The 13634-nt window shown below is 38.2% G+C and overlaps 1 protein-coding gene across 3 annotated transcripts in view; it reads left to right on the top strand.

The window, feature by feature from the left end:
- Nucleotides 1–13634, top strand: part of adcy7 (adenylate cyclase 7) — a 55217-nt gene that overhangs the window by 28116 nt on the left and 13467 nt on the right. For all 3 annotated transcript variants that reach the window (XM_058628842.1, XM_058628841.1, XM_058628843.1), the window contains exons 3-12: nucleotides 3279–3476; nucleotides 4662–4826; nucleotides 5043–5192; nucleotides 7564–7724; nucleotides 9170–9281; nucleotides 9454–9581; nucleotides 10401–10559; nucleotides 10673–10805; nucleotides 11916–12104; nucleotides 12983–13026. In XM_058628842.1, coding sequence (XP_058484825.1) covers nucleotides 3279–3476; nucleotides 4662–4826; nucleotides 5043–5192; nucleotides 7564–7724; nucleotides 9170–9281; nucleotides 9454–9581; nucleotides 10401–10559; nucleotides 10673–10805; nucleotides 11916–12104; nucleotides 12983–13026 — 1439 coding nt within the window. The remainder of the gene's footprint in view (nucleotides 1–3278; nucleotides 3477–4661; nucleotides 4827–5042; nucleotides 5193–7563; nucleotides 7725–9169; nucleotides 9282–9453; nucleotides 9582–10400; nucleotides 10560–10672; nucleotides 10806–11915; nucleotides 12105–12982; nucleotides 13027–13634) is intronic.

Raw genomic sequence — 13634 nt, 5'->3', positions numbered from 1 at the left:
CTCTTCTGCTGATCAGCAGCTTGCTGTTGATGTTGGCATAATGGAAGGTAGCAGCGCAGTCAGTCACCCTGGCTGTTCACATGATGAACTGACAGCTTCTGTCAGCGCAGATTATATTGCGTTCACAACCTTCCTCCTATTGTGTAGCTGCTGACTCTCACACTGAGTTTCTCTCATCGTACATTTATAATGTTTCACTCTGCACAGTCCTCCTGCACGCACTGTGCGTATATGCGTACACATATGAACACGCACAGATCAGGCTGGACAATGTGGCGAAATTATATAGCTGCCACTTTTCTGACCATTTGATTCAGGATATAATGTTTTTAAAGTTGAGCTTCAGTCCAGTATTCATGGTGAAAGAGATTTAAAATGTGATATATATCCCAAATAGCAGCCTTTGCAATTTGCTAATTGTGTTGTTTTGAAAGTAGGATTTCTTAATCTTAAATAATTGATTATCCAGCCCTACACACAGACATACTATTTCACTTTTGTCACAGTTAGTACTTCTTCATATAAATTGTGGCATTACAAATAAAAACTCACACCATCATCCATCCCATCTCTCACTCCTTCCACTCATCTGTCTTCTCAGCTGTCTCTGCCTCTCACACAGTTGCCGGGGGTACAGGGGAGTTGAGAGGAAAATGTGATGGAGCTTGTATAACACTGTTGTTAAATGTGAAGGAGGGGCAGGGTGCTTGTTAGGAGGGGGCCTCCAGTGTCAGAAAGTTTCTGTCAACTTATGTAACTTCTCTTCAATCGTGGACAGTGAATGGATAATGATGCTGAGAGCAAATCTGTGATGTGCCACTTACAACCTCTGGTCTCACACCTTGATTGGTTGGAGGGTAGATGAGCAGAGCACCATTTGTGCTCTTAAACTTTTATCTGAATACAGTGGGTCTTCTTGAAAACTGTTTAGGTAGAAAATCTCCCTGGACTTGGATTAAGCAGCTTCAGGGGCTTCTTTGGATTATATACAGTACTGTGCAAAAGTCTTGAGCTGCCATTAGAGTTGTTGTTTTAACAATGCTGTAATGACCAGACAGTATAATTATCTCTCAATCACCTTATTGGAATGCAACCAGAAAATACAGGAAACATGTGTGCAGTTTTAGTATAACAACATTTTCAGGGGAAAAGTGTCAAGTATTAAGTGTGACCTACCCTTACATTTGAACAATAGCATGACCACAGCTTTCTTAAAACTGGACTGTGAAAAACCTGTGTTTGTCCAACTGTTTCATGTCAGAAAAAAAATGATCACAGAATAAGAGACCTAAGTGCCCTAAGAATTTTTCATAGTGCTGTATGTGTAAAACCAAGGTCGAAGAGAATTTATGTGCCATATCTTACATTATATATTTAGGGTAGAAGTAGCCTAATGAATCAGTATGGATGATTAATCTAGGCTGAATGTTTTAATAATTATTACTATTAACAATACCTATTCCTATATACCTACAAGTACTTCTTTGTTCACATTCACACATAATTTGTTCGGAGAAACTTTTTCATCCAAATGTATGTGAGACAAATATTAAGATTTTGATTACCTGTTTCATGTATTTAATATTTCTTAAATACATTATATTCATTTTAAAAAAGTGTACCATAGTACATCACTAAATGCAGGTTGGAGAGACAGACCAGACCATAAGTGTCGTTCAACACATTTTTATTTAAGTTACACAAATTTGTGTATCATTTGTTATTAAACCATTGCACTTTAAAAAATTACATTTTTTTAAAGTCAGGTTGGCACTGACCATCCAAAAACCTATAATTGAGAGCCTCGTGATTTTGTGTGTGAACCCCAGAAAGAATAGCTGCTCTTTGAAGCTAACTAGAATCAAAATTTTAGAAAGAATGAATACCGCATGTCAGTAAATTTGCCCTGGTGACTTTACTGCAGAAATATATCTTACAAGCATGAATGGGATCGATTGTACTTTTCTGTATAAATGAAAATGACAGACATGCAGTGCAGCACATTATAAACGTTCGTTATAGAAAAAATAAATAAACATTTCTGCAGACATGTGAAGTTTATAGCACTAGATGTGCCAGGTGTTGCACATTATAACTCCATCTGTTCCTGTTCATACAGAGCAGTTGTTGTTGTTCTACCTACAAAAAAGGTTTTGTCAAGATTCGGAGCGACATAGGGAGTAGAAAGTGCTGTATTAGAGAGCTGGCTTTTTCCACTGTGCTGCCATGGTAACCAGAAAGCTCAAAATACAATGCAGAGATGGCCTTCTCCACGGAGAGATCTATTAACACTGACTTTGTGTGTCTGTCTCACTCTTGAGCACTCATTTAACCCCTTGTTTTCTCTCGTCCTCTTCCCCTCTGCCCCTCACACCCACACACTCCCACTTACACTAGGACAAGTTGCACACAGGCGCATACTTTGGCTAAATCTCATTTCACCCCATGCCCCCTACCACTTAGCCCTAGCCCTTCGTTTTGCAGGTTGTTGTGTAGGCATAGTGTGTCCTGATTTGTGCTGAGGTAGAGGTGTAGAGTGAAGTGGAAGAGCTAACTAGCGCTTCAAACAGAGATACAGTATGTTTGAGTGTTGTTTTATTGTATGTGTTGTGTACTATATTTAATTGTAACTGGTGAGCCGTCTTGGCCAGATCTCCCTCTCTATCTCAAGGGACCTGTTTGAATAAAGGTTTAAAAAAAGAATCCCAGATTAACTGAATCCAAATAAACATGTCGTTAACCTGTGCTAAACAGAAAACAATGTGTGTATTGTCTCTTGTACAATCACAATGGCAATTAAAAACAGCAAACTATATTCCTCCTCTGTCTTTCTGTAAATTAAGAGTGATGAGACCTTGAGCAAGAGAGAGCGATAGAAAGACAGATCAATGCTCAGCCTGAATATCACTGGTTCTCTGTGAGGCATCTTATTTGAGTTGTTTGTGATTACACTAGTGAATTAATTTCTGGTTAATATAGGCGAAAATGTGTGGTTATGATAAAGGCTGTAGGTAGTGGTTTTACTTCCAAACTGACACATGACGTTCCTATTTTAAAAACGACAATAGTAACTGTATTTGTATTTGATTAGGTTTGATTTGACTGTGAATCACTTTGTAACATTTGTTAAGAAAGGTGTTATACAAATAAAGTTTATTATTATCATGCAATAGTGCTGAGTTGCCTCCACTGACGGTGTGCATAACCTGTTGTCTACTCATAGAAGTTTGTATAAAATAAGTGTTTATTCTTCTCTTCCTCCCTGGCTGCTGGAGCAGAGTGCAAGAGAACACTGTGCCTTTGTGAGCGTGGTGAGCGGCAGCCTGTGTGTGTTCTTGGCCGTATTTGTGCTGGTGTGTACGGAGATACTCTCGCAGCGATGGAGACGTCTACTGGGCCTGATTGTCTGGGCCACACACCTCACCATGGGCTACACATTCATCTTCTGCAGCCCCATCATCCTGCCTTGGGACCAGGTAACCTAGAGAACAGGGTTTGAATTTTACCTTTGGCAAGATTTGTCTGTTGGTTTGTTGTCTGTCAGCATAGCTCAAATAAATAAAAGATAGTTTTTCATCAACTTTTCTGAGGATATGGGTAATGACCCAAGGAAGGAATGATTAGGTTTAAATTAGGGCTGAACAAATAATCAAAATTCTATCGGAATCACAATATAGCCTACTGCAATTTAATATTTGTGAAAGCCAAAATGTGCATCAAAATATAATTTTAGATGAATGATTGTCTTGAGCTATACACGTCTTATTCTATAGACTGAAGAGATCATCTTTGTTTCTCACAGATCTGCACAAATATCACACAGTAATCATTTTAAATGTGTTTTTTGCATGAAAATGAGAATAATGATGTAAAAATGACCATTCCACTCTGATATCACAAATCAAAATAATCGCAATTAGATATGTGTTCAAAATCGTTCAGCTCTAGTTTCAATGGTGGTTGGTACACTGATCTAGATTCTGAAAGTAAAAAACATATAAACAAAAAAACAAAAAAGAATAAAAAATTGTTAACCGTGGGGTAGCTCAGTGGTTAATACCGGTACCCTGTGTGCAAAAGACATCATGTCGCAAGTTCAACTCCACCCCTGGCAGGTTGTACTCAATTCCCTTGTAAGTCGCTTTGGATAAAAGCGTCTACTAAATGACATGTAATGTAATGTAATATTGGGGAGTAGATTGACACTGTGGGAAAGTGGCAGAGGTTTACGCTCTGAGTGCTTTCTCTAGTAGGTTATAGTACACTTGAGGCCTATGGAAAAAGTCTTGGTATTGATTTTGTTGGGGATTTTTGCAACAGTCAATACAGTATGTGAGATGTCAATAGCTCCAGTATCTTCTTTTCTTCTATGATCTGATCACTAATTCTGTAAATATTAAGCATTTTTGATTTTAAAGAACTATAAAACAAGTAATTAAATTAAATTAAATTAAATTAAATTAAATTAAATTAAATTAAATTAAATTAAATTAAATTAAATTAAATTAAATTAAATTAAATTAAATTAAATGTTTCTAGAAACATTGTCACAACTCTAATAAGATAACAGATAATGCAAAATAAGTGAATGAGCGCAACCTTCAGTAGAAAAAGTCAGCCCTGGCGCAGTTGATGACCACATGAACACCTTTTGCTTTCAGGTGCCTTTCTTCCTCTTCATCATCTTCACCGTGTATACCATGCTGCCATTCCAGATGTGGTATGCTGTGGTGCTCAGCATCATCTCCTCCATGTCCCACATTATAGCCCTCACAGTGCGCCTCACCATTTACAGCAATCAGCCCAACCGTTACATTGCGCAACAGGTAAAGTCTCATAATACAGTATCTACTATTATGTTATACTGTAGAACTAGCCTCTGTATTGTTAATATGTCTGTTTGCAGCTGTTGCTTGTATGAAGTATTGTGTTGAGGGCTTTGTGTCAATATATTGTAGGTTATTCAAGGTCAAAGTCGTTATATGTGCTGCTAAGTAATTAAATTTCAGCTCTAACCTTGTCCTCTCTGTTTGCTCCTGTAGCTTCTGTCCAATGTAGTGGTATTTCTGTGTGGCAGTGTAGTTGGAGCCTTCCACAAGGTCCTTATGGAGAAAACACTGAGGCAGACCTTCCAAGACACCCTGAGGTGCCTGAGCATGCGGATGAAGCTGGAGATAGAAAAAAGACAACAGGTTAGTAGAATATTCTGGCCTGCGGAGAACAGCTACACTTGCACTGACAAAACAAACTCTCGAAACCGAAATCCTGGGTCTGTATTTAAAAGCCATCTTAAGTTTGTACTGCCCATATGAGAAGTGGTAAAAATTGGTATTTTTAATACTAAAATTTAGTAGTGTAAGAATCCTAACAATAAGAGAGATGTGGGTTATTGTGAAAATGTGTGTAACAAAAGCCCCTTGACTCATGACAGTTCACATGGTTCCTTCACATCAGTAAATTAATCACTATTCACTCACTCACACACTCATGAGTCATTACAAATCCTGAGAAAGTGTCTCAATTAAAAATGATGTTTCCATTCCACCACTTAATTTAAGTGAAAGTGTAGGATATATTCTAAACTAATTATGATGAACGGTTTATTTTTTAATAAAATACATGACTTGAAACAAACATTAACAAACATTTGGCCGGCCTCATGTTCACTCTCCTTGGGATGTTATCCTTCTCAAATTAGATTCTTCTTTGATGCCATTCAAATTTAGATGCATCTGCGCTTCAGGGGCCATTTTTAAAACCTTTTTTCTTGTTTTTCATTTGTTGTGATTACTGCTTAGTGGGACATAAAATATGCTGACAGGAAAGCGACTGCATTGCCAAGCAGGACAGAAAGGAATGATCCAGTCGTTAACATTTAAGCCTGTTGTATTTGACTATCTGGTGCACAGAGTTAGCCAAAGAGAGCAATTGGCTGAAACTGACATTTTTCTTTCCCATGACTCCATGTTACTGCGTGTGTGCAGTGACAACACATTTGTTTTTTCTATGTGTCGTACCATATGTATTTAGACAGCTTACCTAGCTGCGCATTGGTGGAGGCGCCAGCAGGAATAACAACACCTTTATAATGAATTGTCACAAATTCCACATTTCCACACAATCATCTGCACAATAGCCACCTTATGAGAGGTGAGTGTTCATGTTTCAGACTCAGTGGGAAACTTATTTGGCTGAATGGAAGCAATTCAGGTTGTAGCATAGTCATGGACAGAAACACACACACACACTTTTTCCCTCTATATGTACTGTATATGTGTGTGTGTATATATACTAGTACCGCAAGCGGTGAATGAACGGGAGATGAGCTGGAGGCGCATACGGATACGGATATATCTATGCGCATACGGCGCATATATATATATATAGATATATATATATAGATAGATAGATAGATAGATAGATAGATAGATAGATAGATAGATAGATATATATGTGTGTATATATGTGTGTATATATGTGTATGTATATATTGGAAGAAAAGTTTTAGTGACATTAAGTTTCTGAGATCAAAAATGTATCATTTTGTCATTTGAAATAACCCTAACCCTGAGATTGTTGAATAATAATCGACCCAATAAATCACCCCAAGCGATTAATTGGTTAACTGCTATAGTGTACAAAAACACTCCAGGGAAGTGAAAGGCTGTGTTAGCATCTCACCAGTTGAGGTATTTGGATTTCCATCACCTTTGACTTGCAGAAAAAAATAGATGGATCATGATTCCAGTCAAGACACTGGAAATTCTTTAGGAGTTATTTTTTATCATATCAGATTGGAAATGAAATCTGAACAATGAGTGGAGTATACAGCCAGTTGAATGCTGGAATGGCTTCAAAACAACATTCTGAAAGTCCTTAAGTGGACAAGCTAAAGCCCAGATCTAAATCCTTTCACACACATAGTACACACACACTCCCTGTTCCACCTGACCCATCTTGAGCTAATACCAAATAAAGAGTAAACAATACAGACAAGACATGAGTGCACACTTAAATATCTGTTTTTAATGAGAGATTTATAATTAATTTTCCAAGGATGGCTTTATATCAGAAGACAAACATTTCTCTGTTTCTAAATCAACAGTGTTGGTGCAGAAAAGGTTTGTGTCAAACAAAAAGTCATATCTCATGCCATCATCTCTGTTCATGTTCACTAGTACTTGGCAAAGGGTCCTTTTCTAGCGACTGATGTTTGAAAAAGCATTATCTGAGCTAAGCTGGCTTGGATGGTTTGAAAAGGATTTAATCATTTCTTTAAATGTTGCCTCTTCAGATTTATGTCTTAATCAAGGTTCATCTGCCAGTAACTGCATTAAAAAACTGCTCAGGTGAACGGTACACTGATCAGACAGGTGGACATTAAAATTAAAAAGTGACTTGTTAATGAGGTTTGGATTTGTAATTGTGTGCGTGCCATGGTTCTACCACTCACTGCTGCATAGTCAGTGCAACAATCAAATAACCTTAATATCCTGGCTCACCTAAATTACAGTTATACAACTAACTGTGTGTGTGTGTGTGTGTGTGTGTGTGTGTTTGCAGGAGAACCTGCTGCAGTCCGTGCTGCCGGTGTACATCTCCATGAAGATGAAGCTTGCCATCATGGAGCGATTGCAAGACTGTAAAGACAAAGCAGAGCAACAGCGGCTCGTTAAAGATAATAACTTCCACAGTCTTTATGTCAAGAGGCATGAGAATGTCAGGTACAACCACCATTTTTTTTATTCATCACCACCTTATTATGGTATACTTATTTTATTAGTCACACTCTTAGGTTTAGGTCCTAGTGGTTAAAAGCACAAAAAGCACATTTTCGTGACAACTTGTCATAAGGGAATGAGATTTATGAGGATTGACCCACTTCCAGCACTTTGTTTTATGAGTGTTTTTTATGAATTTAGCAAGCACTGACATAGATTTGTGTCAGCTTAATGTGACGTTTGGCAGATGGCCTCTTGTTTTTAGGTTAAGTGTAGACAAAACATGGCGTCTGGTTTACAACATTGACTTAACTAAATCATTGTGAACAATACAGTGGAAACAGTTTTATTTATAAATTTTTTAGAATTATCACACTCGGTTTTAAAAAGGCAGTTTTCAGTCCTGCATGAATTGATTTGACTGATGATATCTATTTTCTAATTCTTAAAATACTTAAGTCTTAGTGCATGTATCGGTCATGTGTGCTGCCGTGTTTATTTAAGGTCAACAGTGGAGATGGTGTTGAATGATAGGCTGCATTTCTGACCGATGCCTATAATCACCATGGTCGGACCAGTCATTAGCTGAGTTGTCTGGCTCATGGAGCACCTGGCTGGTTTCAGTGTGACAGGGAAAGAGGTTATATGCAGTGTCTCCTTTTTTAAGTTTGTGCTCTGTGGTTAACTACGTCGTGCACAGGTGGGTATTTATGGTTGATTTGTTTTGAAAGCCTGAAATATTGAGAACCTTGGGTGTTGCATGTAGGAGTTTCATGTAATGGCCATCTCGAAGTCCAATTAACTTGTCTGTGTGCCAGTGAGAAGTGCAGGTTGTTCAGTCAATAAGGTTTGGATTTCAGCTCCCATTGTGGACAGCCATGCAAAGGTCTGGTGCTGTGCCAACCTTTTTCCATGTAGTGTCAGGTCAGCTTATTTCAGAGGGTACACGAGATCTCATTGATATCATTGTCAGTCTGTGGTTTGCTGAATAATGGCTTCATAAGCTACGGCTGAGCACTGAACCGTACAGGCACCATTTAAGTCTGCTGGAGGTTAATAGGAGGTTAGGTAGGGTTTTTTTTAAAAAAATTTTTTAACATACTTCCCACGTCAAGAGCACATCTGAAAAGCAGACATAATATTGAGGACACAAATGGGGTGGGCCTCATTGCCTAATCAGTTTGGAGTAGAGTTTCATGGATCTAATGTATTTTTGCTGCAGCTCATAATGGTGAGGTCTCTGTGAGGTTTTAGTTGGGGTAAAATTAAGAGCTAGATAATCCCATAGCTCATCACCATGGTGGCTATTATTATATTATTGCTGCAGTTAACTGTGGTCTTTATGACAGCTGATGTTAAAAGATTATTGTTGATTATTATTTATTATTTTTTAATTTATATAGATTATTATCTTTAAGCTTTGATTTTGCTCTTCCCTTGTATTCCAGTATTCTGTACGCTGACATTGTTGGCTTCACCCGGTTGGCCAGTGACTGTTCTCCTAAGGAGCTGGTCATCATGCTCAACGAACTATTTGGAAAATTTGACCAAATTGCCAAGGTGAGTCGTTAAGATTTTCTTTCTGTCATCATTACAGATCTGACCCAGGCATGACTGAGGCATTTTTCAGTGTCAGCAGTTCAAGACTGTGGCTGGATTGTTGCTCACACTCTTGCATAAGTCTGTGCTTTCTCCTCATGGTTAACTTCCCTTCATTTTTGTTCCTTTGTAGGAGAATGAATGCATGAGAATCAAAATCCTTGGCGATTGCTACTACTGTGTGTCAGGGCTGCCGGTCTCTCTGCCTAATCACGCCAAGAACTGTGTCAAAATGGGCCTCGACATGTGTGAAGCTATTAAGTGAGTTTTTGTACATTTTTGAGCAGTATGAAAAATCAAATGTTGAGCCTTATATGTGCAGCTTTGCAGAACATGTGGTGTGACTGTGGATCTGAGTCACTCAGAATATCTTTGGTTTGTGAACAAAACGGAACATTTGAAGAATTTAGAATTTACAAATGTTTAGCATTTTGTGGATGATTAAAAATAATCCACTTATAGCCCTAACCTCTAGTAACAAATATCTGGAATTGCACATGTTGAAAAGGACTTACAATGTTTATTGTGTTTTAATTAATCATTAAATGTTGTACAATTTTGCAACATTTTATTGCTGAAGTTGCTTGTTGCAGCTAAATGTCCCTCACTCTTCCCATCAAAGTGTGCTGGAGAGCGTTTGGAGAAAGTAGTCTTCAGTTAGCATAAAAACTCAAAGGATGTGTAGTTTGTCTATTGTGCACAGTTGTAAAAACATGGTTGTCCAAAATGGCAGCCTCCATAGAGCTGACCGACCTCTTATATAAATATAAAAGTCAAATTCTGGGGCAATTGATACAATCCTGATGGAAAATTACATTTAAATATTTTATTTTCAATTTCTGCTAAGTTAAAGTCATTTCACCTACATTTTATACACTGGACCTTTAAACATGTAACAAAACCATAATAAAGTCTTGTTGTGGTAAGTTATATTTGTTAACCAGGTGTTATTGAGACTAAAAACATGCTGGAGCATATTATAATGTGGCCTCAGACTGTTTATGTGCTTTGAAGGTGTGAGTCAACATATAGAAACTGCCAGAATCAATGAGCTGAAGTGTTTCTGTGAAACTCCTTCAGGCAGGTGCGCGAGGCCACAGGAGTGGATATTAACATGAGAGTGGGGGTGCATTCTGGCAACGTGCTCTGCGGCGTTATAGGTCTTCGCAAATGGCAGTTTGACGTGTGGTCACATGACGTCACTCTGGCCAATCACATGGAGTCCGGAGGCCTTCCAGGGTAGGTGGTACATAATCGCCTCTCAGTCAAATTCATTTTGTAAAGTTAAGTTCGCTTAAGGATTTTGAAGTGTGACGTCAAGGATGAGTGTCTTCATTGTTTCACCTGGTTAGACGAGTCCACATCACAGAGGCGACTCTGAAGCACCTTAACAAGGCGTATGAAGTGGAAGAGGGCAACGGTCACACCAGGGATCCCTACCTGAAAGAGCTCAACGTCCTCACCTACCTGGTCATTGATCCACGGGTGAGTTTTCTGTCCAGCTTCCTTGGAAAAAAAGCACTTTGTGGGTGAAAGAATGAGAGAAATGCAGTACTGTAACACACCTGCTCTTATAAGTATTGACAGGTGTGATATTGGAATCCTAGTCATAATTATTAGATTACGACTTATTTCAAGTGCATACACAATTATGTTTTAGATTTTATGTATGATTTATTTATAATGTATTAATGACTAGGTCAAAAAGCCATGTTTCCTTTTTTGTGATTTAAGTGCTATCAATTATGGCTGATAAATGTATTTGTTGTACTTTCTTAAAACAATACCGTTGCTTTTGTGTTTTCTCACAGTGAAGTAGAGTACAGTTTTCTTAACGTTTGGTGATTTTTGTTTTTGATGTTATTATTGTGCCTCTGTTTGGTCTTCATGAACAGAAACGATGTAACATTACCTGTATTCTGTATCCTTTATCTGAAAGGAATGGACTCTGTCATGCAAAACTATCAGACCTGACTAAGGAAGCGTTTGTATGTGTACACTGGCAGTGCAGAGGCCAGCGAAGGCATGAAGAGTTTATCTCGTCAAAGTGCTGAATGACTGGGTTTTTGGAGCAATTGTTCGTGTTTTCACTCATACTTGTATGTGTATGTAGCTGTCTCACTTCACTAGCATAATAATTACCTACGTCTGTCTTGACATAAAACAAATCACTTTTGTATGCAGCGTGGGAATTTCGCTGGGTGACACGGAATCTAGGAGCTTATAGGCTTAATCAACATTGTGTGAACTGATTTGCCATATTGTGAATTTAACTGACTTTTGTTAATATTCACAAATTGTGCACTACTACTAGTTTTAACCTAGGAAAACACTTGTTATTTTGTTACGCCATGAAATTGATTTTTTCCAATGTTTGATACCAAATTGATGTTGGCATAGCCTGTTTTAATTGGCAAAATTCCAGTTTTTTTGTGCATTTGCTTTCAAATGACCCTCACACATATGTGGACTGCTGGTTGGCAGTCTGCCAGGATTGCACTGTAACATATTCACTGAGTCCTGCTTTTTCGAGCTTCAGCTGAATGGCTGCAGTGTGCGGTAAATGCAATAAGGTTTTTCTTTGTGTGCTTTAAGTCTAAGGACCCATCACTGTACACCCGGAGTGCACCTAAGCCTAGAGTGAATGATGGCCTGAAGATGCGGGCATCTGTGCGTATGACCCGTTACCTGGAATCCTGGGGCGCTGTCAAACCGTTCGCCCACCTCCAGAGCCCAGAGGGCTTCACCCCAGACACCGGTGTCAATGGCAAGCCACACTGCAAGGTGAGGGAATAGTGTTCTTATTGTTTATGAATAAGGTAATCCAGTTATCATGTTAGTCATTAAAATGTGGCTATGTTATACTACTGCATGTGCTAATAAAATGTTGCTGCTTTTATTGATAATCATCTCTGAGCTGTTGGATGTTGGATTATCTGAGCTTCCACTTGTCTTGATTTGTGTTACTTCTGTATTAGTTGTATATGTACCAGATGTAAGCTGTTAAACTTATGACCCTTTCCGATAAAAAGTGGTTTGCGGTGTACATTCAGCAGGAAATACTTCTCTGTCTCTACTTTGTCTTTACGGTCATTTGTTTTTAACCTCACCTCCTGCTAATTTAGGACAGACATAATAAACACATAATAAATCTAAGCAATGTTTAATCTTTTAAAACACATCTCATATGCTGACTTGACTGGAAATGTGTTTAAATGCCATGACTTTTCCTCCTGAGGTCTCAGTACATGTGTAAAATCAGTCATATAATTCCGAACACATGACTGCCACACACAATATACATTTTCCCTCCATTTTGCATTCTATGCTTGGCTGAAAGCTTCGTGCTTTGTGTATGCATATTTGAGTGCAGCAGAATGTTCTTTAAGAACCAAAAATAATACTATCTCTTATGCAGACTGACCTATGTACAATGTACAATACATACTGTATTTACTATATTGCATAACTGAATTATGATTGTTGATGGAATGATTTATAAGCAGCACCTAAATGGTCCCAATGGTAACGGTGGCTCTAATTTTAACTAGTACAGTTTGTGCTGCTTAGTAATAATTTATCAGAATTCTGTTTAATTATTTAATTTTGTATTAATAATGTAATTCTGCACGAGCACCTACTGTTGTATTTGTCTGTACCAGGACATTCCCCTGCGAACAGCTCCTACATCAAAACTCCCTGACAGGTAAGACTTTTCTCATTTGCTACTGTACCAACACAGTAATCTAACAGTAAATTCACATGTTAAATCTCAATTTGCTCACTGTTTTTGATGGACTGTTGGAGTAGAGAGAGAAAGTGTGCTCACACATAATCACTGACTCTGGAAGTGGGCCCGTGTAATAATTCTCATGCTCAACAGCATATTGATGACCATTGCTTACGAGCGTCTTCCATCATTTCACCCTGCCAAGAATATTCCAAGTGTTTTTATAATCTGAACTGATCATCTTACTTGTCGAACCATTTAATTGAATTGGTGCTCCTGTTGTCAGGTACTTTCCTTCCAATGGTCAGCTATTCTCACAGAGATTGTAGTCATATTCATTTCCTGGCAGACAGACTGATGTCACCACTTGATGAGCTTCATGATGGTAATCAGGGTTAAGATTATTGAGAGAACTTGTGGCTTTCTCACAATTTTTGTTAAGAGTCTATCTACGTTAACTAACTTGTATAGACCCATCACTATAATTAAGGAGGTGTATGTAATGATCTTTATCTGAGGTGGTGAATGTAAATAGGAGGCCCTGGAGAAGAGAAAGTCTGGTGTGGTGTGGACACTTAAACTGC

Source organism: Solea solea, chromosome 5 (assembly GCF_958295425.1).
Source record: "Solea solea chromosome 5, fSolSol10.1, whole genome shotgun sequence".
Classification (NCBI taxonomy): domain Eukaryota; kingdom Metazoa; phylum Chordata; class Actinopteri; order Pleuronectiformes; family Soleidae; genus Solea; species Solea solea.
Note: the sequence above shows the minus strand (reverse complement) of the source record. Positions and strands in the feature narration are given on the sequence as shown.